Here is a 23,273-nt window from a genome sequence, read left to right as displayed (position 1 = left end):
TTGGAGTGAGGACCAGAGGTATTCTAGAGCTGTCCAGGTTCCTAAGAGCCAAGAATGAGTCTCTCTCCACATTAGAAAAGTCACATTGGCATCAGCAAACTAGTGATGCTGTGTGACAAGCTGAGAATCAGTTTATGGACCAAGGAACCCAGGAAACAGCAGAAGGGTAGCTAAGAGTGAGGCAATGTTAGGGATCTAAGAATAACACAAACACAAGCCACAACAAGCCCTCACCACAACTGGTATAACATGTATAGATCAGGCAGGCCTCTGGCTGCCAGAGCCCTAACAATCCTCCCTTAGAGACCTTGGTCAGACCCAGCCCTGCACCTTTTGTCCATAAACACCATCCCTACCCACAGCTCCACAGTCCAATGAAGCAATCAAGTTATTCATCCTATTTCTTCAGAAGCTGGTTTTGCACTTCCATGCTATCCCTCACCTTTAAATTTTCCACTAAGATATGGCTCCCCTGCCCCTTCATACTTATTTCCTCATTTTTCCATATCCCTTACTCCTTATTCCTCCAACCAGAGCCACAGAATCCAATGTGATCTAGTGTCCCTCATCTTAAAATCTTCTCTCCACCCCCTCCCCATAGAGGCTATAGTCCACTCCCCAAAGTGGAACCAATCTGTAACTTCAAGCAATTAGGGCTGCAGTGAAGGTAAACCAAGAACACACTTCCATATAAAGGGACCAGCAGGTCACAAAGGTCAGCCATATCTGATGTGCATAAAAGTCTTATATCTACCTAAAATCTCAATACTAGCTGCTAAGATCTGGCCAGAGAAGACCCAGGGCAGGATATATGAGGCATTGGCCCACTTTCCACTATGTGGGCCTTAACATGATTGCATGTGTCATGATTATTATATGGTTAAGCTATATGATTATGGTATAATAAGCCAATGTTTATAATAACAACATTTACTGATATAGTGCTTTATTGTTTACATGTTTTCTCATTTATTCCTTGCAGCAACCCTGAGGTAGGTATTATTATCCCCACTTTACCCAGATGAGCAAACTGATGTCCCTAGGTTAGATGACATGCTGAAGATCATATGCTTATTAGTAGCAAAGTCACTGAAAATCCCAAACCCAAGGGGACTCATGAGTAGTTCACAGGCTGCTGTCAAGGCAGAACAGAAAACTTCAGCTAGAAAGGGCTGGACCATTCGCTGAGCTTGAGGGCGTCCTCACTGGGGTGAACGAGGCACATTCATTCACAGGCCAACACCAGGACTAAGCAGGAGAAGCTTAGAGCATGTGGGAGTTGAAGCAGGAAGAGGCCTGGGACTTTGGTGAGAGTTGACAGTATCTTCAAATACACACAGAGCTCCACTTCTAAGGACTAGAGAAACAGCATCCAGCAGCTACAAGTCCAGGGTCTGGCCACAGGCAGCAGGCTGAGTCTAGGACAAGTTACCACATAATGGCACTCACTTGGACATGGCCCACATGTAGTAAATCTCAGGCAGTGGTCCTTTTTGTTAAGGCCTTGAGCATCTGAAGAAACCACAAAAGCTTTCCCCCCAGAAAAATACAGACTCACATGTACAGACATTTTTTTACATACAATTACAAGGAGTTCATGGGCCCCAGCTAGGGGACCTCTGCTTTAGGGCAAGGGTATCACCCTGAGTAGAGTCACTGATACAAACCCATCTATAAGTAATTCCTATGACTGATCCCCTTCTGTTGCCCCTTAATATTTAGAATGTTATGAAGTTTGTGTGTGTGTGTGTGTGTGTGTGTGTGTGTGTGTGTATGTGTGTGTGTGTGTGTCTAATGGGAACCAAGGAAAAGAGGCTCAACCTACCCTCTAGCTAAGGAAAGAGCAGCTGAGGCTGGCAGTGGTGACAGCCAAGGAGCAAAAACAGAGAGAAAGATGGGGTCACAGGTACCGCTGCGCTTCCTACCCAGAAGGTCACTTTGGGAGCTTTTCTCTATTCAAATTTAGAGAAGCAATGTGGGATAATGGGGAGAGGGGTGGTATTTTGTTTCCCTCACTGGCAATATGGTGAAAAGTTCAGCAGGCATTGCCCTCCATTCTAGCCTTCCCCTCTCCACCCCTCTAAAGCACCTAAGCATCAGGCCCAAGTCATTCATGCATATGAACACCAATTATTTACACACTTCCTTTCAGAGAAAAAGAGAAGTTGGGATGGGAGAGGTCTCAGGACAGACTCCAGGTTATGCCTGGGGATCATGCACTCCCCATGGAGAATCAGCTAAACTGGAGAATCAGTACGACCACCCAAGGACTCAGTGCACAACAGCCCCTAACCACCTTCCATCCAGGGCTCATTGGAAAACCAAATCAGAGCTATGCCCTGTATCCCATCTCCAAAACTGGTGGGCCCAAGATAGAAAACCAAGTCTGAAGGGCCAGCGGGGCTGAGGGGTGGGAGGCAATCCCAACTTATTGCAGAGAGTAATTCTGATCTCTCATGGGAATCAGCAATCAGGCAAAGGCCTGGTTGTAAACCAAGCCAGGCCTGGAGAGGGCACACACTGAAGTCTAGGTGATTACTTACACTCACAGAACTGATAGGCCATGATGATCTTCTAGGCCCAGCAGCCCTGGTCTCTCTTAATTCCTGTGATCACTCATATACTAGCGGTCATTTGCTCAGCTCTAGATGGATGTCTCATCACACGTGGCTAGAGGAGCCCCTGTTAGCCGAATGTGAGCTGGACTAGTGTAAGGATCAAGCAGGAAGGGTGGAGGGAAACCACCAAAGCCACTGCCCCTCTTGGCCAGAGCGAGGGGCAGCCGTTCATCCTCAGGAGAAGGGGAAGGAGGGTCTTGGCTATAGCTTGTAGTCCCAGATGGTGGAGCCCCCAAGTCTAAGCCCACCTTGTCTCTAGCTAGAAGTTCCCTCTGTCTGCGTCGCTGCTGGCTTCGACCAATGAGGAGGAGAGTCAGAGATGCTGCAAGAACCCCAAGGATAAAACCAGCCAGTCCAGCCCCCACTGTGTGAGCCTGGCTCGGAGGATCCCGCTGACTGCCCGACACCAAGCTGTAAGCCGCCACCACACGGGCTGCCCCACCCTCCTGACATTCACAGGCATAAGCACCCATAGCTCCTGGGGTCACTACCACCTCTAGCCCATCCCGCCGGGGGGTGAGTGAGGTCACTCCACTGGGCTGGTGCCACACACAGGATGCCCAGGCTGAGCTGGGGGAGCATGGTAAGACGACATGTGCAGCGGTGGCCACAGGAACTTCAAACACTACTGGATGTTCTGCGGAGAGACAGCAGAGGCACAAAGGTGATAAGGCTTTCGCTGATGAAGCACAAAGGGCATGAGGCAGAGAGGGAGGGTGATATAACGGCAGGGTGATAGAGAGAAGTACAGGGTGATGTCAAACATGAGACAGGGCCAGAGGGAAAAATGCCAATAAAGGAGATTCCCAAACAGGGTCAGGCCCTGAGTCACTAGCCACCCTGACTTTCAGGACCCAAGTAAGTGTGTATAAAATGGACAACTTTCTAATCCTTTCCTATCTACCCCACCCACACTTATCTAAGCCATACAAACCTCCAGGTTCTCTGGGACACAAGGAAGAGACATCTGCTGACTCGATGTCTTGCACCAGCCTACAAAGAAGAGAATATTTGGTAAATCCAATGTCAACCTTCACTTCAACCTCCTCAGTACCTACGAAACACCCACTCATTCATTATACCCTTGGTCATCTCAAGTCTACATTCTCCTCATCAGCAAATATTTCCCCAGGACTCCTATATTCCTCATGACATCTGTCATGTGAATTCTACACAGAGGGCTGGGAATGTGGCTTAGTGGTAGAGTGCCTGCCTAGCATGGATAAAGCCCTGGGTTCAATTCCTCAGTACTACATTAACAGAAAAAGCCAGAAGTGGTGCTGTGTCTCAAGTGGTAGAGTACTAGCCTTGAGCAAAAGAAGCTCAGGAAGAGTGCCCAGGCCCTGAGTTCAAGCCTCAGGACTGGCAAAAAAAATTCTACACATGGCAGACGCCGGTGGCCTGTAATCCTAGCTACTCAGGAGGCTGAGATCTGAGGATCACGGTTCAAAGCCAGCCTGGGCAGGAAAGTCTGTGAGACTCTTATCTCCAATAAACCACCAGAAAACCAGAAGTGGCGCTGTGGCTCAAGCGGTAGAGTGCTCGCCTTCAGCTGAAGAGCGCAGGGACAGTGCCCAAGCCCAGAGTTCAAGCCCCACGACTGACAAAAAAAAATCTACACATATATTTCTAGCAGACCATGGACTATTAGGAAGATGTTTGGTAGTTGTACTTTAAAAGAAAAAGGAAGCCAAGTATGGTAGTGCATGCCTGTAATACCAGCATGCAAGAGACAGAGGCAGAAAGATGAAGAGTTTGCATCCAGCCTGGGCTACATAGTGAGTTCAGCTACTTGGAAGGCAGAGATCAGCAGGATCACAGCTTGAAGCCAGACTAGACAATATGTTCACTTCAAAAGAAATGGTGGTACACATCTGTCATCTCAGCTATGCAGGAGATATACATCAGAGGATCGTGGTTGAGGCTGGCTTAGGGAAAAATATGAGATGCTATTCAAAAAATAACTGAAGCAAAAAAGGTATTGAGGAGCCGGGCGCTGGTAGCTCATGCCTGTAATCCTAGCTACTCAGGAGGCTGAGATCTGAGGATCGCAGTTCAAAGCCAGCAAAGCCAGCCCGGGCAGGAAAGACCGTGAGACTCCTATCTCCAATAAACCACCAGAAAACCAGAAGTGGCGCTGTAGCTCAAGTGGTAGAGCGCTCGCCTTGAGCTGAAGAGCTGAGGGACAGCACTCAGGCCCAGAGTTCAAGCCCCACGGCCGACAAAAAAAAAAAGGTATGGAGGCACAGCTCAAGTGGTAGAATGCTTGCCTGGCTTCAGGTCCTGAGTTCAAATCCCAAAACAAAAACAGGAAAGGAAAGAGAATCACCTAAAAATGGACCTGGTTGTCCACAGCCACAAGAATTCTCTGGGGAAAAATTATAAAACTATAGAATATATAAGAACTACAGAACAATTGATATCCCTGAAATGAGCTCCAAGACTGGTATGAGAAGGTGAAAATTTTTTATAAAACCAAGATTAGAAGTGAATACCAGTAGCTCAAACCTGTAATCCTAGCCTAATAGAGAAGCTGACATAAAGAGGATCATAGTTTGAAGCTAATCAAGGTAGAAAAGTTTACAAGACCCCTTCTTTTTTTTTTAATTTTTTTAAAATTGTGACAAGACCCCTTCTTATCCCATGGCTGGGTATGGTGGTACACATCTGTCATTCTAGCTACATAGTTAGCTGAGATCAGGAGGATCACACTTTAAGGCCAGTTCAGGCTGGCTCCAGTCTCTATCCAAAAGTTGGGCACAGTGGCATGTGCCTGTCATCCTAGCTACGACAGGAATAAAGAGGAAGACTGAAATCCAAGCACACACCTAGACAAGAAGTAAGACCTTATTTCAAAAATGATCATATAAAAAAGATTAGAGTTAAGAGTACCTCCTAGCAAGCACAAGGCCCTGAGTTCAAACCTCAGTACCATACACAAAACAAATCCACAAGCCTCGTTTGTCCAGTGGACATGGTGAAAGTGGGACATATATATAGCTATAGTCACAGAAACCTTGTACTCTACACTTTTCTCTTATCTGTGGATTGATATATGAGGGTAGAATATACAGATGTATCAACCTAGTGCTCTGGCATATATATGCCCCCCAACCACCACCACCACCTTGTTCTTTCCCCTCTTCTCTCCTTCCTCTGTAAGTTCATACATATATCTTAAGGACCCTGGGAGCTAAGACTAGTGAAATTTATATTTTAAAAATACTAAAACAATAAAGGAAAAATAAAGTATTTGTTTCTGTTTTAGAGAATTAAAAGTTCTTTCTCCAAAAACTAAAAGATGGGATCAAAATTCTTAACCTAAAATGCACTGCTTCGAAGCCTGCCACTCAAGTTATTTATATCCCTGGTTGGCAAAATGCCAAGTCCGATCAAGAGCTAGCACAAAATTTTACACTTTCAATTCAAAATGAACATCTGAAAACAAAATTAAATTTTATGACTAGTGTACTTACATGTTTGTTATCATTTTAAACATTTTATTTCTGTGTTAGTATGTAAATTAATCTATTTTATTTCCCAAAGAAAGTATATATGCTTCTAAAGGATTTGTAACCTGTAGTTCTGTAATTCATGAGGGTAACATATACATTTACAGGTTCTATAGATTGTAAATGACTGCGCTTTAAAATAGGGAACCTCAAGGATAGTTTAAAAACACTTTCCAAACAATTGATCTAAGTTCTTCATTATATCAGGCATCAGTGGCGCATACTTGTAATCCTAGCTACTCAAAAAGCTGAGGTTTGCCTGCTTTCACTATATTTGATGTCAGTATAACTTGTGGAGGAGATGGGGAAAAACCAGTTGTTTAAGGATACAGGTGGACCTGTTGCAACAATGAGAAGTACAAGTTGTCATGTCCAAAACGAGCTTTACAATGTCGGTGCGGGGGGGGGGGGGGGGGGGAGGAAGGAATAGGATTGGGATGGGGGGGAGGGGGGAGGCTGGGAAGGGATGTGAAGGGTAAACAAAGGAGGAGGCTGCAATGCTTGGTAAGAAATGTATGCATTATCCTGCCCATGTAATTGTAACTCCTCTGTACAGTATGTTCACAAATAAAATAAAATTAAATTTATAAAAAAATAAAAATAAAAAAAGAATACATCTCAAGAAATAAATGCCTAAATAAACCTGTTAAAATATTAAAAAAAAAAAAAAAGCTGAGGTTTGAGGATTGTAGTTCAAAACCACCCCAGGCATAGAATCTAAGAGGTTCTTAGCTCCAAATAACCAGTAAAAAATGGGAAGTGGAGGTGTAGCTTCAAATGGTTGAGTGCTAGCCTTGAACTATAAAGCCAAGCAAGAGGTAAGGCCTCAGTTCAAACCCCAGTACACACACACACACACACACACACACACACACACACACACACACACACACACACACACACACACACACACACACACACACAATACTTCATTAATGGATCTCAATTCAAGATTGAAGAGGGATCTCATCTTTAAAAACACATAAACCCATTAGAGTTAATAGATGTCATTTGGATCCTAACTTAGAGTATTTTTAAGTATATCTAACTGAGAAAATTGGAACATTTGATATTTGATGAGAATAAAAATAAGATTTTAATATGATAATGGCATTTTACCCATTATTAATAATAGCTTATCTATTACATAACATAATGGATATATCTGAAAGAAGCTTTCTGTGTTGGAAATAGACAAAGAAAGACTCATGGATAAAGTGATCTGATGTCTAAGATTTGCTTCAAAATAATTGGGAGTACTGATGAACAAGACTGGCCAGGAATTGGTGATTATAAAACTGAGTGGTAGACATTTAAAATTCATTATATTAATCTCTCTACTTTTGATTGTGTTTTAAATTTCCTACAATAAAATATCTTAAGAGATAAGGACTAGATTAAAGTATTTAGGATAAATACAATGTCAAGGGTTGGCTTCCACATGATATATATTATGTTATTTTCTGAGTAGCAAGTGAATTGTAGGAGCCCAAATGGATAAGAGGAGATCAATTGGGAAATTGGAGTAGTCCAGTTAAAAAGTGATGATGGCTTGGACTTGAGTGATAGCAGTGGAAGTGGAAAGAAAAAGGGAGAAACTGAAGAACATTTTTGAGCTAGAATCAGTATGAATTGCAATGCAATGTAGGCAATATCTGGCCTAAGCACAGATCCCTTTGCTGAAATGAAGAGAACCAAAAGAGGAGCATGCAAGGAAAAGAGGAAGAAACATCAGGGCACTTAGACTTGCTACGTTTGAAGCAGAACTTGCTAATGTAAGTTGGACTTGCTAAGTTTGTTTGCTCTTGATCGTTCAAAGAGCAGATGAAGTATGTTAGAAAATTCTGTATCTCAGCTATTGTGACTATCATCAGCACTTGAATGAAAATAATAACAATGAAATCACTTAGAGAGTGTGCAGAAGTATAAAATAAGGGGTCTAGAACTAAACTCATTAACTTTCAGTAGTTGAATGAGAAAGAAATCAGTAAGGTAAGAGGAGAATGTGGAGTCACAGAAGGCAAAAGGAAAAGAAGATATCAAGGAAGGAGGGTGTGATTAACCATGCAAACACTGCCCAGAGCTCTTAGAAGATGGAAACCAAGAAGTGTCTATCAGAGATAGAATCAGTACCACTGTCTGTCTGTCAGTGACTGACAAGGACTCAGTCTCACTGTCAGGACAGCTCTAGCTGTCTTGCAGAAAGTTGAAGACATTAGTTAAGCAGCATCAGATAGACAAATGAGTTAGCATGGGCTGACAGATGAGACAAGTAATGTAGATACTAACAGAAGAAGAAAATACACAGGGACTAGGTGGCATTTGTGGGTGAGAAACAGACATACAGACAGGGCAAGTGAGCAGTATAACATACTCACCCTCGGTGCTCACCAGCATGGGCCACACACGCATCTAGCCGGAAGCTCCAGGCACAGACAGGGTCCTGGGCCAGGATACACTCTGAGCAACTCTGGAGGCGACCACAGTTGGTCGTGTTTACTTGTGTCACCTCAGAACGGGAGCCAACCAGGAGCCATCCCTACAGAAGAGGAACAGAGAAGAGGAATGCATTGGATCTCCAGGAGCTCAGGATCATTAATTGGCTCAAGATTTAGATGCCACATGACTGGAAATCTATAACTCACGTGGTACAATTTCATGTTCTCAACCGGCTGTGGCTCTGGGAACAAGGCCAGATCCTCAAGGACACTGAGCTGTGCTCCGATGTGCACTGCTCGGTGGAGGTGTCCATCCTCTAGTAGACAGGGAAGAGGTAAAAAGAATGACATAACTAGCCCTGTGCCTAGGGCTCTGAGGCCTGTAGGTAATGAATTAGGAACCATCTCTGTAGTGAGATGATGAACTAACTGGGCAACGTGCTAAACTCTTAAGTATACCTGTTCCCAGATAGAGCACATCATATTCTTTCCCTGAGAGGCTGGTCACCCTGTGGGCCACGACTCTGAGATAAGCTGTATCTGTAGTAACCAGCAGGGGTTGGCCATCAACTGGCCTATCCATGAGCGGGTGGTCCCGGATGAAGGTGAGCACACGGTCAGGCAGGGAGAGCGATGAGCTAAACTGCTGCAGCTTCCTATTGTTGGTGATGCACTAGAGGAAACAAAGGGCTGAGTGACCACGCTTCCCTGGGAACAGGATGTGTCAGTAATATTCAGCATCGCATTTGACCACAAAACAGCTCTTTAATTCAGGCCTGGGATAAACACCTCACCTGTCCAGGTCTAGGCTGAGGTACTTCACTTTCTATGACAGGCATTGCCCTGTTACACTCATGTTTTAGCTCTCGGAAGGGACCATTCAGTGCTGTCCGAATGTCTTGGGGTAGGAAGGCACAGAGAGCAGAGACAACAGCCCCTTCCCTGTAAGAGACAAAGGTTGAGACCTGATATCTAGAGGGATAGCTCATCCCTTATCAAGTCACCTGACATATCCAAGAAATTCATGGGAGCTACCCAACCCAGGAAGTCCATCCACTCAGAAGGAGACAGCACCAACACCATTCCAAAGCCACGTATCTCCCACCCTGTCACTCTCCTCCACACCAAGACCCCTCACCACTGGGAGGAAAAGATGCCATAGAAGACTGGGGTCCCTGCTCCAGGTTCGGGTCGAAGCTCAGCCATGTCCTGTAGGACACTGAAAGCCCGGCCATGCTCAGGCCCTGGACATAGAAGGTCAGCCTTCAGAAATGTTGTCCACCTCTGCTTGAGGGTCTTCCGGCCCCCAAGGTCCCCCTGAAGCAACAAGCACATGGGAAATTCTTTTGAGAAGACCAACATTGGGCAGAGAGTGCAGAAACCAATGCAAAATTCCTCCCTGACTTCACACAGATATATACTGATGGGAAGATGGGCATAAAAATGCAAGGACAGAGGGGCTGGGAAGGTGGCTCAGTGGTAGAGTGCTTGCCTTGCATGCATGAGGCCCTGGGTTTGATTCCTCAGCACCACATAAACAGAAAAAGCCAGAAGTGCCATTGTGGCTCAAGTGGTAGAGCGCTAGCCTTGAGCTGAAGAGCTCAGGGACAGCGCCCAGGCCAAGTTTAGACCCAAGACTGGGGGGGAGGGGGGAAGCAAGGACAGACATACAGACTAACAAACTGTGAGGATAATGAGATACCCAAGTAGATGGGGTCACAGTAATATAGTGACTAAGCCAATTGTGCACTTACTTAGTACCATACTAAGGCATATTTTACAGAAGTTACTCTTTTAGTCCTCAAAACAACCCTTATAGGTCAATGTTATTATAATGCCCATTTGACAGATGATTTTCAAAGATGCTAAAGAATCTGTCCAGGGTCACAGAGGCAATACATGGGTAGAACAGGACTTGAACCCAGGTCTGTCTATCACCATTTCCTACTTTTAATCTATACAAGTCCACCTCCCGTAGACAGTGTATTAATAAAAAGTAATTGGGGTCAGAGACCATTGCTCCTCCTCTCCACATTCCTTAAGCAACCAGGGAGGAAGTCAAGGCAGAGGAAAAAAAGCAAACATGACAACTGCAAAGTCAGACCAAGAGAGGAAAGGACAGGAGGACAGACCGCAGGAGACAGCAGACAGCAGGAGACACAACCAACAGGGGAGATAAGGATCTCACCGCACACACTCGGGCCACCCGTGGGACCTTAATGAGCTCGTATGAGTCAAACACTCTGGCGGTCTCCGTAAAGAAGAAGTAGACTTCATCATCTCCATCTTCATCCCCCCACTCGGCTGGGCTCAAGACCATGGCTGAGACAAAGGCTGGGGCTGGGGAGACCAGTGGTTTCAGATCTCCCCTGGACACAGCCTAGGACCACCCAGCTTCCCCTTAGTTTGTCTCCCAGAAGACCCCCCTCTCTCTCCCCACCATTAAGCCACGACAGCAAGGTTTCTGTACGAATCCAGTCCTCAGCAAGACCCACAGCCCGAGAGATAATCGGCAGTGTTCCCAGGTAGTTCTTCACTGTGGCAGCATAGAGGATCCCCCCTGTAGGGCGACAGGGAGAAAAGCATCTGTCAGAGACCCACTAAAGGAAGCAAAAGCAGTTATAGGCAGGGCAGGGGATAAAGCAGGGCAGCCACTGTCAGGACTGAGCATCCAGCAAGTGCCAGGCACCACTAAGCACATCACAGGCCTCATATGACTTACAGTAAGCAGAGAAACACTGCTCAGAAATAGTAAGGAGATCAACGATAAAGTGAAAACTGTGCCAGAATGTCAATCAGTATGAAAGAACAGTAAAGGCCTCTTGAGTGGAAATCAGGTTATCTGCGGGGTTTTTTATCTTAAAGTAACCCTGTACTATGCTCATTGTATTGTAACTCCCCAAGAAGAGCACTGTGTTGTGTCCATCCCAAATCTTACTCAAGTTCTCCACTGTGATAAAGTCTGAGGAAACTAGTGTGCTTTCTGAATATCCCTTGGTGTTACTATACACACAACTCTACAGAATACTAGAATCATGGGGAGACGATCGAATGCAGTTTTTTAGGCCCAGCAATTCCCATTCAGTAGAGTTAGGGGTGTTCCAACAACCTGCACTTCAAATAGCAGTTGCAGTTATTCTTATGCAAGTGGTCAGGGCCTTATTTGAGAATTATCAACTGACAGAATGAATGGGTAGAGGTTTCACAGACGCTGGGGAAAGCGACAGAGGAACCAAGTCCTCCCTTCCTGTCAGGGGAGGGGCAGAGGCACTCTAGGAGTGGTAGATAATGGAGAAGAGAGAATCACAGACACTCTAGGATGGAAAGGAGGGGCTGTTCTGTGGGCTGAATGGGAGAGAAATATGGCTGCCCTGAACAACACTGCTAAGAGCTCAGACACAAACAGGAAAAAATTGAATCAAAACAGTAGATAGTCATAGACACGTGGAGGAGTTCTAAGTGTTAGGTTCCCACTGGAATCAAGAATATAAGCACAGGGCTAGGAAGGTGGCTCAGTGGTACAGCGCTTGCCTTGCATGCCTGAGGCCCTGGGTTCGATTTCTCAGCACCACATAAGCAAAAAGAAAAAACCCAGAAGTGGCGCTGTGGCTCAAGTAGTAGAGCGCTAGCCTTGAGCTGAAGAGCTGAGGGACAGCGCCCAGGCCCAGAGTTCAGGCCCCACGACCGGACCCAAAATAAATAAAGAAAGAAAGAAAGAATATAAGCACAGAGTCAGATACCAGGAAGCTAGAAGAACCAGAAAATAAGGGTGGGTAAGGACACAGCTACATCTACCTAGGCAAGCAAAATCTTTAAAGAATAAGAAACTTGCCAGGCGCCAGTGGCTTACACCTATAATCCTAGCTACTCAAGAGGCTGAGATCTGAGGATAGAGGTTCAAAGCCAGCCTAGGCAGGAAAGACCATGAGACTCTTATCTCCAATTAACCACCAGAAAACCAGAAGTGGCACTGTGGCTCAAGCAGAGCACTCGCCTTGAGCTGAAGAGCGCAGGGACAGCACCCAGGCCCAGAGTTCAAGCCCCACAACAGACCCCCCCCCAAAAAAAAAAAAGAATAAGAAACTTAGCCAGGCTTTGGTGGCTCACACCTGTAATACTAGCTACTTGGGAGGTTGAGACCTGATGATCACATTCAAAGCCAACATGGGCAGGAAAGTCTGTGAAGTTCTTATCTTTAATTAACCAGCAAAAAGTTGAGAGTGGAGCTGTGGCTCAAGTGGTAGAGTGCCAGACTTGAGCAAAAATCTACAGAATGGGGGGGCTGGGAAGGTGGCTCAGTGGTAGAGCGCTTGCCTTGCATGCCTGAGACCCTGGGTTCGATTCCTCAGCACCACATAAGCAAAAAGAAAGAAGCTGGAAGTGGCGCTGTGGCTCAAGTTAGAGCGCTAGCCTTGAGCTGAAGAGCAAGGGATAGCGCCCAGGCCCAGAGTTCAGGCCACACGACCGGACCCAAAAAAAAAAAAAAAATCTACAGAATGACACCCAAGCCCCATTACCTGTACACATAAGGGAGGGAGGGAGGGAGGGAGGAAGAGAGAGAGAGGGAGGGAAGGAACAAAGAACAAAGGAAGGAAATTTGTCAGATAGGAGAATTTCAGGAAGAAAGTCAAGCAGACAGCAAAAAAGGGGAGCCATGTTCAAGCAGGTGGGACACTTGTGGCTGAAGCCCAGAAAGGCAAAGGAACTTCCAGGCAGAGCAAGTAAGCAGAGGTAAAGCTGAAGGTATAGAGAAAGGCACTCAACTGTGAAGAGTCTGTACTTCATCCTATAAAAAGTAAAACTTGCAGAAACTTTAAGGAGAGTGACATCTTCAGTTAATAAGATCATACTAGATGGGGTATGATGGATCACATCTATATTCCCTGCAGTTGGGAGGCTAAGACAGGGAGTTATAAGCTCAGGGGCAACTTAGACTACATAGTGAAACGCTGCCATAAAAATAGAATCACTTCAATGCTTGATAAGAAATGTATTTATTCCCTTGCTCGTGTAACTATAACCCCTCTGTACAGCATTTTCATAATTAGAAATGTATTTAAAAAATAGTATCACTAATAGTAATAATAATGATAATGAGGCTAGTTAAAGTCATCCATATAGTCCAGGAAAGAGTGGAAGGCCTGAGCTAAAGCAGGGCAGACAGAATAAAAAGCATAGGCTTCTAAGGGAGGGGGGTGAGTGAGTGAAGAGTGTGTGCATGAGATAGTAAGGTTTGAATGCAGGGCCTAGTACTTCCTATGCAGGCATTCTACCATTTGAGCCACACCTCCAGCCCTTGGAAAGGTATGTCTGAGGTAGAATCTATCAGGAAGACCTAAAAATCAATTGAATATTAGATGTGAGAGAATGAAGTATGATAACGTCTCTTACGTTTTCTAGATTGTGAGATTGATGGTAGCACACAGCAATATTATTAATCAAGGCAGGAAATGATAGCAGAAGGCCCATGAAGGAGCAAGCAGAGATGAAGTAAATTCCACTATTGGGCCTGCCAAGGTTGAAGTAACTACAAGGCATAAATTAAAGATACAAGGAGGCAATTAAAAAGAATAGTCCAGAATCAGCAACCAGGGAGTCATCATACATCCTGCTTAAAAGTCACAACATGAACAGCATGATAGTATTGGCAGTGCACAGGGAGTAGTAAGTAAGAAGTAAGGTAAGAAAAGATCCTTGGTGAACAATGATGGTGAGAAGGGGAGAAACTACCATGGGCAACTGAGACATCAGGCCAGAGAGTCTGAAAAAGTATGATGGAGGCTGTGTTGGAAACCGGTGCACAGATACCTTAGCAAGGGCCATGGAGGCTCATAGACACATAGAGGAGTTTTAAGTGCTAGGTTCCCACTGGAATCAAGAATACAAGCACAGAGTCAGATACCAGGAAGCTAGAAGAAGCAGAAAATGAGGGTGGGTAGAGAGGACAGAGCTACACCTACCTAGGGGAGCAAAATCATTGAAGAATAAGAAACTTAGTCAGGCTTTGGTGGCTCACACCTGTAATACTAGCTACTTAGGAGGGAAGCAGGAGGAAGCAGAGTCATGCAGAAAGAAATACAGTCATCCTGGGATCGTGGATGTTCCAAAGAAGCTGTGTGTCATAAACACAAATAACTAGCCAGGAAGGGAAGGGGAGGGGAAGGGAGGCAGGGGGAGGAGGGGGAGGAGGAAAGAGAGGGAGAGAAAGGGAGAGGGAAAGGGAGAGTGGGAGGGAAAAGGAGAGGAGGGAGCAAGGGAAGGAGGACAGGAAAATAGCTCAAGTGACAGAGCACTTGCCTAGTTTGCTTAGTATGTACAGGACAAGACCCTGGGCTGAATCCTCAGTACAGGTGGTTGGGACAGAAAAGAGGTACACTTTTAGGCAAAGTATACCTAAACCTTTTAGACAAACTTTTAGGCAGAGTGTTTCCTCAACCTCAGGTCCCTGGAATGTAGAACAAAAATAATTTAGAGCAAACGGTAAAGGTTTGAGGCAATAGCAACTGCAGAGAACCAGCGAGGCTCTGGCACACAGTGGGCATGCAATACATGTTAATCACAATTCCTTGTGTAACTTCAAAGAGCCATATGTTTGACATGCTACAGAAGGAGAGGAGATTTCATTCCCTTCCAGAATTTTTTAGGAAAGCAAAACCAAATATTGGTCATTGGTCCCAGTAGTAAATGCATCAGCAAATGAGCCAACCCTCTGTACTTTGGTGGACAAGAACAGGAGCTGATACAGAAGAGCTGGGTTGAATGTGTTCCCAAAACACACTCTAAAACCAAACCTCTGACAAAAACTGCATCATGGATTCCCTGAGAACAGAAGGCAATGTAGTAGAGGAGGCAGTCATAAATATTTTAAGAGCCTGGCTCAGAGTACAGGGCTGGGGGAATTAGTATTCTGGAAACAATAAAAGACCACAGATATGCAAAGACCCAACAAGGAATGGAAAGTAAAGGGTCTTCAGTTTTTCTAATGGATCCGTGGGGAAAAGGAATGCTGTTAAGAATAGCAGAGGGTCACTGACACTAAGGTTAGCAGGAGAACCAGACACTTAGGAGGAAGTAGGATTCTGAATGCTCCAGGAGCAACAAGGAACTTGACATATAGTCTTACACACTCACACAGTCACAAGGACAAGAGGACATAGGACTGGAGGAAGACACAGGAACCAGGAACCAATGGCTCATGTCTGTAATCCTAGCAATAAGACTAGAAGTAATTAATAAAAAGGCACAGCGCTGGGCACCAGTGGCTCATGCCTGTAATCCTAGCTACTCAGGAGGCTGAAATCTGAGGATTGAGGCTCAAAGCCAGCCGGAACAGGAAAGTCTGTGAGACTCTCCAGTTAACCACCAGAAAACCAGAACTGACACTATGGCCTTGAGCTGAAAAGCTCAGGGACAGTGCTCAGGCCAAGTTCAAGCCCCATGACCATCAAAAACAAAAGACACAGAAGCAGTTCCAGAAAAGAAGGCAAAAGTATCTGCTCATCTTCATAAAAGCCTGATTACTATGGGACATGATAGAAAAGACCAAGGAAAACCAATTGCTGCCTCTAACTTAAGTACCTGGATGAGCAATGGCACCATACACTCAGAAGAGAAAAAGCTCATAGTGAAGCAGGTTTGGAGAAAGTGAATGAGATGATGAGCTCAGTTTGGGAGATGATGCTTTTGAGATGTCCTCTCCAACATCCAAGCAGAGATGTCTGAAAGGCAGTTGGATGTGTGGCCTATATCCCCAGGCAATGTCTAGAGGCAGATACAGACTGAAGAGATATCTCAAGAAAGTGGAGAAAGAAGCTATGGAGCTGGTTGAGGTCACACTACATAGAGTGAAAAGAGGCTCTTGTATGGAACCTTAAGGAAGCCCAACCTTTAAAGACTGAGCAGAAGACAAAGAACCTACCAAGGAGATTGAGAAGGACTCACAGGCGATTTTACACTAATGTGAATGGTACTGTCACATTTTTCCAGATTTGAGTAGTACCAGTAAAGACTTAGCTGCTAAGTACAGTGCAGATAAATGTCACATTTTAAGTAGATTTATGAGGCACTTCCCAAAATATATATGTGTCAATAAACATATGAAAAATTGTTTCACCTAACTAGTAGAAGTACCAATCAAAATACATATCAAATAAGACATAGAAAAAGCACTGCTTATGTGTTTGTTAACTAAGTTACTTGAATCTGACAAGCGGAAAATGAGACAGATTTTCTCATCACTACTGGTGGGACTAACTGGAAAACAATTTGTCCAAATCCATCAAGCACCATCAAAAACCCTTTATATCCTTCTACCTAGAAATTCTGTTTGCTCATACACAGTTAATTAGATTCATGTGATTTACATAAACTTACATAAAAGAATTTCTGGTTTAGCATTTATAAAAGCAATATTTGATTTGGCAAAGCTGGCACTTTTATAGACCAAAAAAATAATAATAATAAAAGATAGCCCTATTAGAGCCACAGTTGAAAATTTACATTAGTATTGACTATGATTTGGATATGAGTCAGCTGAAAACACAAGTTCTGAGTTAACTGGAGATTGCCACTTTAAATTAGAAAGTGAATTTTTAGGGAGGGGGAAGGAGAGGTGGGGAGATGGGCAGGGATGGGTAGGGGAAACAAAGGAGGAGGCAACAATGCTTGATAAGAAAGGTACTCTACCTTGCCCACGTAATTGTAACCCCTCTGTACGGTAGAAAGTGAATTTTTACTACTTTAGCCAATTATTAACCAAAAGACAACCTTGAATTTTTTCCTTATCTTTTATTCTCTTTTTTTCCCCTTTAGACAACCCTGAATTTAATCATCTGAAGTCATAAGACTTGAAATTCTTTTGAAAATGCTCTTTTTACTAGGCACTGGTGGCTCATACCTATAAACCTAGCTACTCAGGAAACTGATATCTGAGGACTACAGTTCAAAGCCAGTATGTACTGAAGTCTGTGAGACTCTTTTTTTTTTTTTTTTGGGGGGGGGGGGTCTGGTTGTGGGGCCTGAACTCTGGGCCTGGGCGCTGTCCCTCAGCTCTTCAGCTCAAGGCTAGCGCTCTACCACTTGAGCCACAGAGCCACTTCCTGCTTTTTTCTTTTTGCTTATGTGGTGCTGAGGAATTGAACCCAGGGCCTGATGCATGCAAGGCAAGCGCTCTACCACTGAGCCACCTTCCTAGCCCCAAAATGATAGTTTTTTGTTTTTGGTTTTGTTTTTGTTTTTTTTTTTGGTGGGTTGTGGGGCCTGAACTCTGGGCCTGGGCGCTGTCCCTCAGCTTTTCAGCTCAAGGTGAGTGCTCTACTTGAACCACAGTGCCACTTCTGGGTTTTTCTGCTTATGTTGTGCTGAGGAATCGAACCCAGGGCTTCATGCATGCAAGGCAAGCACTCTACCACTGAGCCACCTTCCCAGCCCCCGTCTGTGAGACTCTTATCTCCAATTAAGCACCAAAAAAGCCAGAAGTGGAGCTGTGGCTGAAATGATAGAGTACTTACCTTAAGGAAAAAAATTTAAGAGACAGCGCTAAATTCAAGCCCCAGTACGGGGGTGGGGGGGGGGGGGAAGAGGAGAGAGGGAGGAAGGAGGGAGGGAGTTCCAAATATGCCCAAAGAGTTAAATGTGGAGGAAATATTTCAAGGAGAAAAATTATTTATCTGCTCACTAAATGAAAAAAGACTGAGGTTAAAATTACAATTACAAGGGAAAAGATGTGCAGATTAGAACACTAACATCTTAAAAACTTAAACACAGGATTAGCCAAAGAAGAAATAAAAGACTAAAACATGAAAAATGTTCAATTTCATTCATATTCAAAGAAATACAAATTAAAACAAAGTGCCACTTTAAACTAGCAAATAATACATTATGGTGAAATTTATGTTAGAAAACAACACTCTCATACATTGCTGGCTTAGGGTGTAAATTGGCTCACCCTATCTGAAAAACTCAATTAGCAATAGATAATGAGTCATAAAACATTCACACCCTTTAGTGTAGTAATCCATTTCTAGGAATCTTAAAGAAATGATCCAAAATGAAGACAAAGTCACTACAGCAGTATGGTAATAGCAAATTTTAAAAAATAACCTATAGGGGCTGGGAAGGTGGCTCAGTGGTAGAGTGCTTGCCTTGCATGCATGAGGCCCTGGGTTCGATTCCTCAGCACCACATAAGCAAAAAGACAAAAGCCGAAGTGGCACTGTGACTCAAGTGGTAGAGCGCTAGCCTTGCACTGAAGAGCTGAGGGACAGCACCCAGGCCCAGAGTTCAGCCCCACAACTGGACCCAAAAAAAAAATAATAACCTATAAACAATTTGGAATTATTTAATTTATGGTATACTTAGAAATATAGTATCATTTAAAATTTTTTTTTCTTTTCTTTTTTTTTGGTTGGTTGTGTGGCTTGACCTCAGGGCCTGGGCACTGTCCCTAAGCTCTTTCACTCAAGGCTAGCACTCTACCACTTTAAGCCACAGCTTCACTTCTGATTTTCTGGTGGTTAATTGGAGACCAGAGTCTCATGGACTTTCTTGCCCAGGCTGGCTTTTAATTGCAGTCCTCAGATCTCAGCCTCCTGAGTAGCTAGGATAACAGGCATGAGCAACTAGCACCTAGCCTAAAAATTCTCTTTATCAAGTATTTTAAATTATGTTAAAGCCTGGCATGGTGATGTCTGTTTGTAATCCCAACACTTGGGAAGCTAAAGCAATATGTCAAGTTTGAGGCCAGCCTAGGGTTCTCTCCTGTTCCCCAAAACTATAGAAACTCCTATAAGAAGTTAAATGGCAAAATTCAAAATTATATCCATGTAGTATTAACACTGAAAAGCATTATAGCCGGGCACTGGTGGTACATGCTTGTAATTCCATCTACTCAGGAGGCTGAGATGTGAGGATCACAGTTCAAAGCCAGCTGGGGCAGGAAAGTCTGTGAGACTCTTATCTCTAATAAACCACTAGAAAACCGGAAGTGGCACCGTGGCTCAAGTGGTAAAGCACTCACCTTGAGCTTAAGAGCTGAGGGACAGCACCCAGACCCAAAGTTCAAGCCCCACAATCGACAAAAAAAAAAAAAAGAAAAGAAAGAAAGAAAGACATTATAATATACACATAAAACTTCCATTAACCTGCTTGTTTATGTTTATCACAAGAAAGAAAACAACTAGCTGGATTTGGAAGGTTTTATGTGGGTTGGTCTGACCTAAAATGCAGGTTTTAGGGTACAAAATAATTTTTCTGACTGCTATAGAATTAGCCAATAAGCCCTGCACCGGTGGCTCATACCTGTAATGCTATCTACTCAGAAGGCTGAGATCTGAGGATTGCAGTTCAAAGTCAGCCCAGGCAGAAAAGTCCTTGAGAATCTTACCTCCAATAAAAAGTCAGAAGTGGTACTGTGGCTTAAAGTGGTAGAGCACTAGCCTTGAGCACAAAGAGGCTCAGAGACAGCACCCAGGCAACCAGAGCCCAGTTCAAGCCCCACAACTGGCAAAAAAAGGAAGGGGGCCCTACAAGGAAACATCCTAAAATGCTGGCAGTGGCTTTCTAAGTAGAGTTATCCTAAAACTGTATTAATATGATAGTCACTGGACATATGAAGCTGTTTACATTTAATTACATTTTAAATTATTTCCTTTGATTATACTAGTTACATTTCAGGGCCTCAGCAACAATAGCAAGTAGCTACCAAATTTGACAATAAAGATCTATAACACTTCCATCATAATATAAAGTTATTTGGGACATAGCTATTCTAGACATACATTTTTCTGGAAGGTTTGGTTTGGGGTTTTTTTGGGCATGGGGGGGGGAGGGAGTTATTGTTGTTAAAACTTGAACTCAGAGCTTGGGCCCTGTCCCTTAGTTTCTCCATTCAAGGCTGATGCTCTACTACTTGAGCCCAGCTTCATTTCTGGCTTTTTGCTATTTAATTGGAGATAAGAGCATCGGGGACAGTCTTTTAAATCATGATTCTTTAGATCTCAGCCTCCTGAGTAGCTAGGATTACAGATGTGAGCCACTGGCACCCAGCTTAGACTTACATTTTTTTTTCTTCAGGCTTTTCCTAAATTTATTACAATATTCATTGTAGTGTATTTCTCTTATAAACAAAAAATAAACATGACCAAAAAAAAAAAAGAAAGAAAATGAGGTTAACAGAAGAAATATTCACACTAGGGGTACAAAGGCCACATTCTCTAGAGAGATCTTTGGGGGAAATAATATGGGGAAAAGCAAGCATCACAGGCACTCAGGGAAGAACAGGAAAGGCCAAAAAGACATGGGAATAATAGACATTCCAAGAAAAAAAAAAAAAGGACACAGAAATTCCAATAGCAGGGCTGAGGAAGGAGGTAATTAGAGCAAGAAATCACACATTCTTGTCTCTCCCCACTCACCAACCATTACAGCTGCTGACCGCTGAGCTGGCTCAAAAGGACATTTCCCCCGGCCACTCTCAAGTCTTTCAACCTGCTGGAAACTGGACACATCCTACAGACCAGAAGGGGCAGTTGATTTAGGGGTTACGGGGAAGGAGCATGGTGAGAAGTATATAGATAATCAGATGAAGGAAAACTCACTTTCCACTCATCGCCCATCCCCCTACCATCCCCTTATCATTCAGTCACCTACTTTTGATACCCCCCCACCCACTTCTCTTTTCCAGCTCTACTATCCCTTTCTCATAAGCTTTTTCCTTTTTCCTCAATCACCCTAATACCTATCATGCACATTCCCTGAAAGAATATGTAGGGTGGCCCTAGAAAACACTAAGAGATGAAATATAGATCTTTCCTCTGTAATTCTGCTGAATTGTAGTTTGTAACTAGCTACAGAATGTACTATGTGACAAAGAGGACTAGAGGAGAAAGCAGTCTCCTCAGGACTGGAGTCCTTTAGAAGGACAAAGAAAAGTGCAGGTCAATAGTGACCAGCTGGAAGCCCCCTGGGGCCTCCTTGTAGACCAACCCCAAGGATGAAAGACATGAGCAAAGATATCCATCCAAGAGAGAAGAGACTCTGCAAAGTCAGTGAAGAATGCCTGAAACTCAAATGAAAATATAAGTTTAATAGGTAAGTATCTTTCTCTTCCAGAGGCTCTAGAGGGGTGGAGTGACCTGAGTGGGAGGAGAAATATGTAAGAATTCCACTAGAACTATCCAGAAGATACTATAGTCTAGCATCTATCACAAAGAGGCCTCAAGGTATTATCTAAAAATAGAAATCAAGGATGATTTCTGCTTAAGATTGAGAGGATCGGGAGATGGGAAGGGATGGGAAGGAGAAACAAAGGAGGAGGCAACAATGCTTGATAAGCAATGTACTCATTGCTCATGTAATTGTAACCCCTCTGTATGGTATTTTTACAATAAAAAAAAAGATTGAGAGGATCTAGGTTCTAGCCACTAGTCTATGACTAGCTGGAAATCAAAGATATGGTATGGAAATGCCAGACATGCTATCTCTAGCTCAAAAATTGGAATAGACATATTACTTTAATGAGAGCTGGATAAGAAACATAGATTCATATCCCCTGAGCTGAAGTATACTATTTGCTCAGTTATTTTACTGAGACACTCTTAAAGACGGTCATTAAAATTAGATGTAATCTCACCAAAAAAGGACACAGGGTCAAAAGAGCCTCGTGGAATTGAATATCTCACAGGGCATAAGAATTCTAATTACATGACTGTGGGAGCAACCCTACCGGATGAGAAAGATGATTCAATTATTACAGTAGCAAGGAAGTTGGACACTCTGAAAACCCAGTTAATAGTTGCTGTGGTCGCCTTTCTTCTTATTCTTATCTATGGCAATTACCTCGTGGGGGTGGGGAACCTTTCATCTTTATTTTTCCAAGGTCCATCTGGATATTTATAACATCATTCAGAAGCCATACAAAATTATCAATATAAGCAGATAGGGCAGGCATAGGCAACCAACAAGAGCTTACAAGAAGCCCAGTGTCTGTCTCATCACATACCTAATGATTAGTCTTATATAGCCCGAGGGGCTGGATGTTCCCCACCCCGAATGCTGTCTAGCAATTTATTCCCCCACTGACTAGATCATAGACTTTTGAACGAAACTGAACAAATGAACAAAAGTGAGCAAATGAACAAAAGGCCCACTATTGCGTAGAGTGTAAAATTCTAACCCAAATGACTTACTTTCCACTACTTTTCAAAAAGACCTTCTTTCTGCCCCAACTCTTGGAATACAAATTACATTTTCCCGTCTCTATGCTGAAAACTGCTCCCTTGTCTTTCACCGAACACGACAAAGCCATGCCTTTTCTAAGTTCATTCTCTTCACTCTTGATGCACCATTTGACCTTTCTGACTCACTATCTCAAAATGGTCTTCTATTCATTGTCTCTTGAAACTCCATCTTCCTTGTAGTCTCCCCCTATCTCCTTTTTCTCCTTTCTAACCCTAATATATGTATCTTATCTATCCATCATCTTATTTCAAATATCTTATTCGTTCTTCTATTTCCAGCCCTTCTATAAATCATTACCTAAACTCTCTGAGTCTGTTGTCTTCTGCTATATATCTACATTTTTATTCAACAGCTGGAATTTTTCAGAGATCAACTATCTACCTGTCCCTTAAAATTCCACATGCCAACTCCCCCCACCAAAGGTATTACTGTGTCATTTTGCCTCCTGACCTTCAAAAGAGTGAACT

General features: G+C 43.7%; 1 protein-coding gene across 2 annotated transcripts in view; it reads right to left on the bottom strand.

Moving 5' to 3' along the window:
- Positions 1-929: 929 nt before the first annotated feature.
- The window catches only part of Sema4f (ssemaphorin 4F), a 29,424-nt gene continuing 7,080 nt past the window's right edge, over positions 930-23,273 (bottom strand). The window contains exons 5-14 of one of the 2 annotated variants that reach the window (XM_069989071.1): positions 20,982-21,075; positions 11,009-11,128; positions 10,757-10,908; positions 9,707-9,885; positions 9,363-9,510; positions 9,028-9,241; positions 8,776-8,885; positions 8,509-8,669; positions 3,553-3,611; positions 930-3,255 (exon numbers count right to left, since the gene is read on the bottom strand). In XM_069989071.1, coding sequence (XP_069845172.1) covers positions 2,645-3,255; positions 3,553-3,611; positions 8,509-8,669; positions 8,776-8,885; positions 9,028-9,241; positions 9,363-9,510; positions 9,707-9,885; positions 10,757-10,908; positions 11,009-11,128; positions 20,982-21,075 — 1,848 coding nt within the window. In that variant the 3' untranslated portion in view covers positions 930-2,644. The remainder of the gene's footprint in view (positions 3,256-3,552; positions 3,612-8,508; positions 8,670-8,775; positions 8,886-9,027; positions 9,242-9,362; positions 9,511-9,706; positions 9,886-10,756; positions 10,909-11,008; positions 11,129-20,981; positions 21,076-23,273) is intronic. The other variant, XM_069989072.1, reaches the window with a different exon arrangement.

This window comes from Dipodomys merriami, unplaced genomic scaffold (genome assembly GCF_024711535.1).
Source record: "Dipodomys merriami isolate MVZ:Mamm:240054 unplaced genomic scaffold, mDipMer1.0.p SCAF_37, whole genome shotgun sequence".
Lineage (NCBI taxonomy): Eukaryota > Metazoa > Chordata > Mammalia > Rodentia > Heteromyidae > Dipodomys > Dipodomys merriami.
Note: the sequence above shows the minus strand (reverse complement) of the source record. Positions and strands in the feature narration are given on the sequence as shown.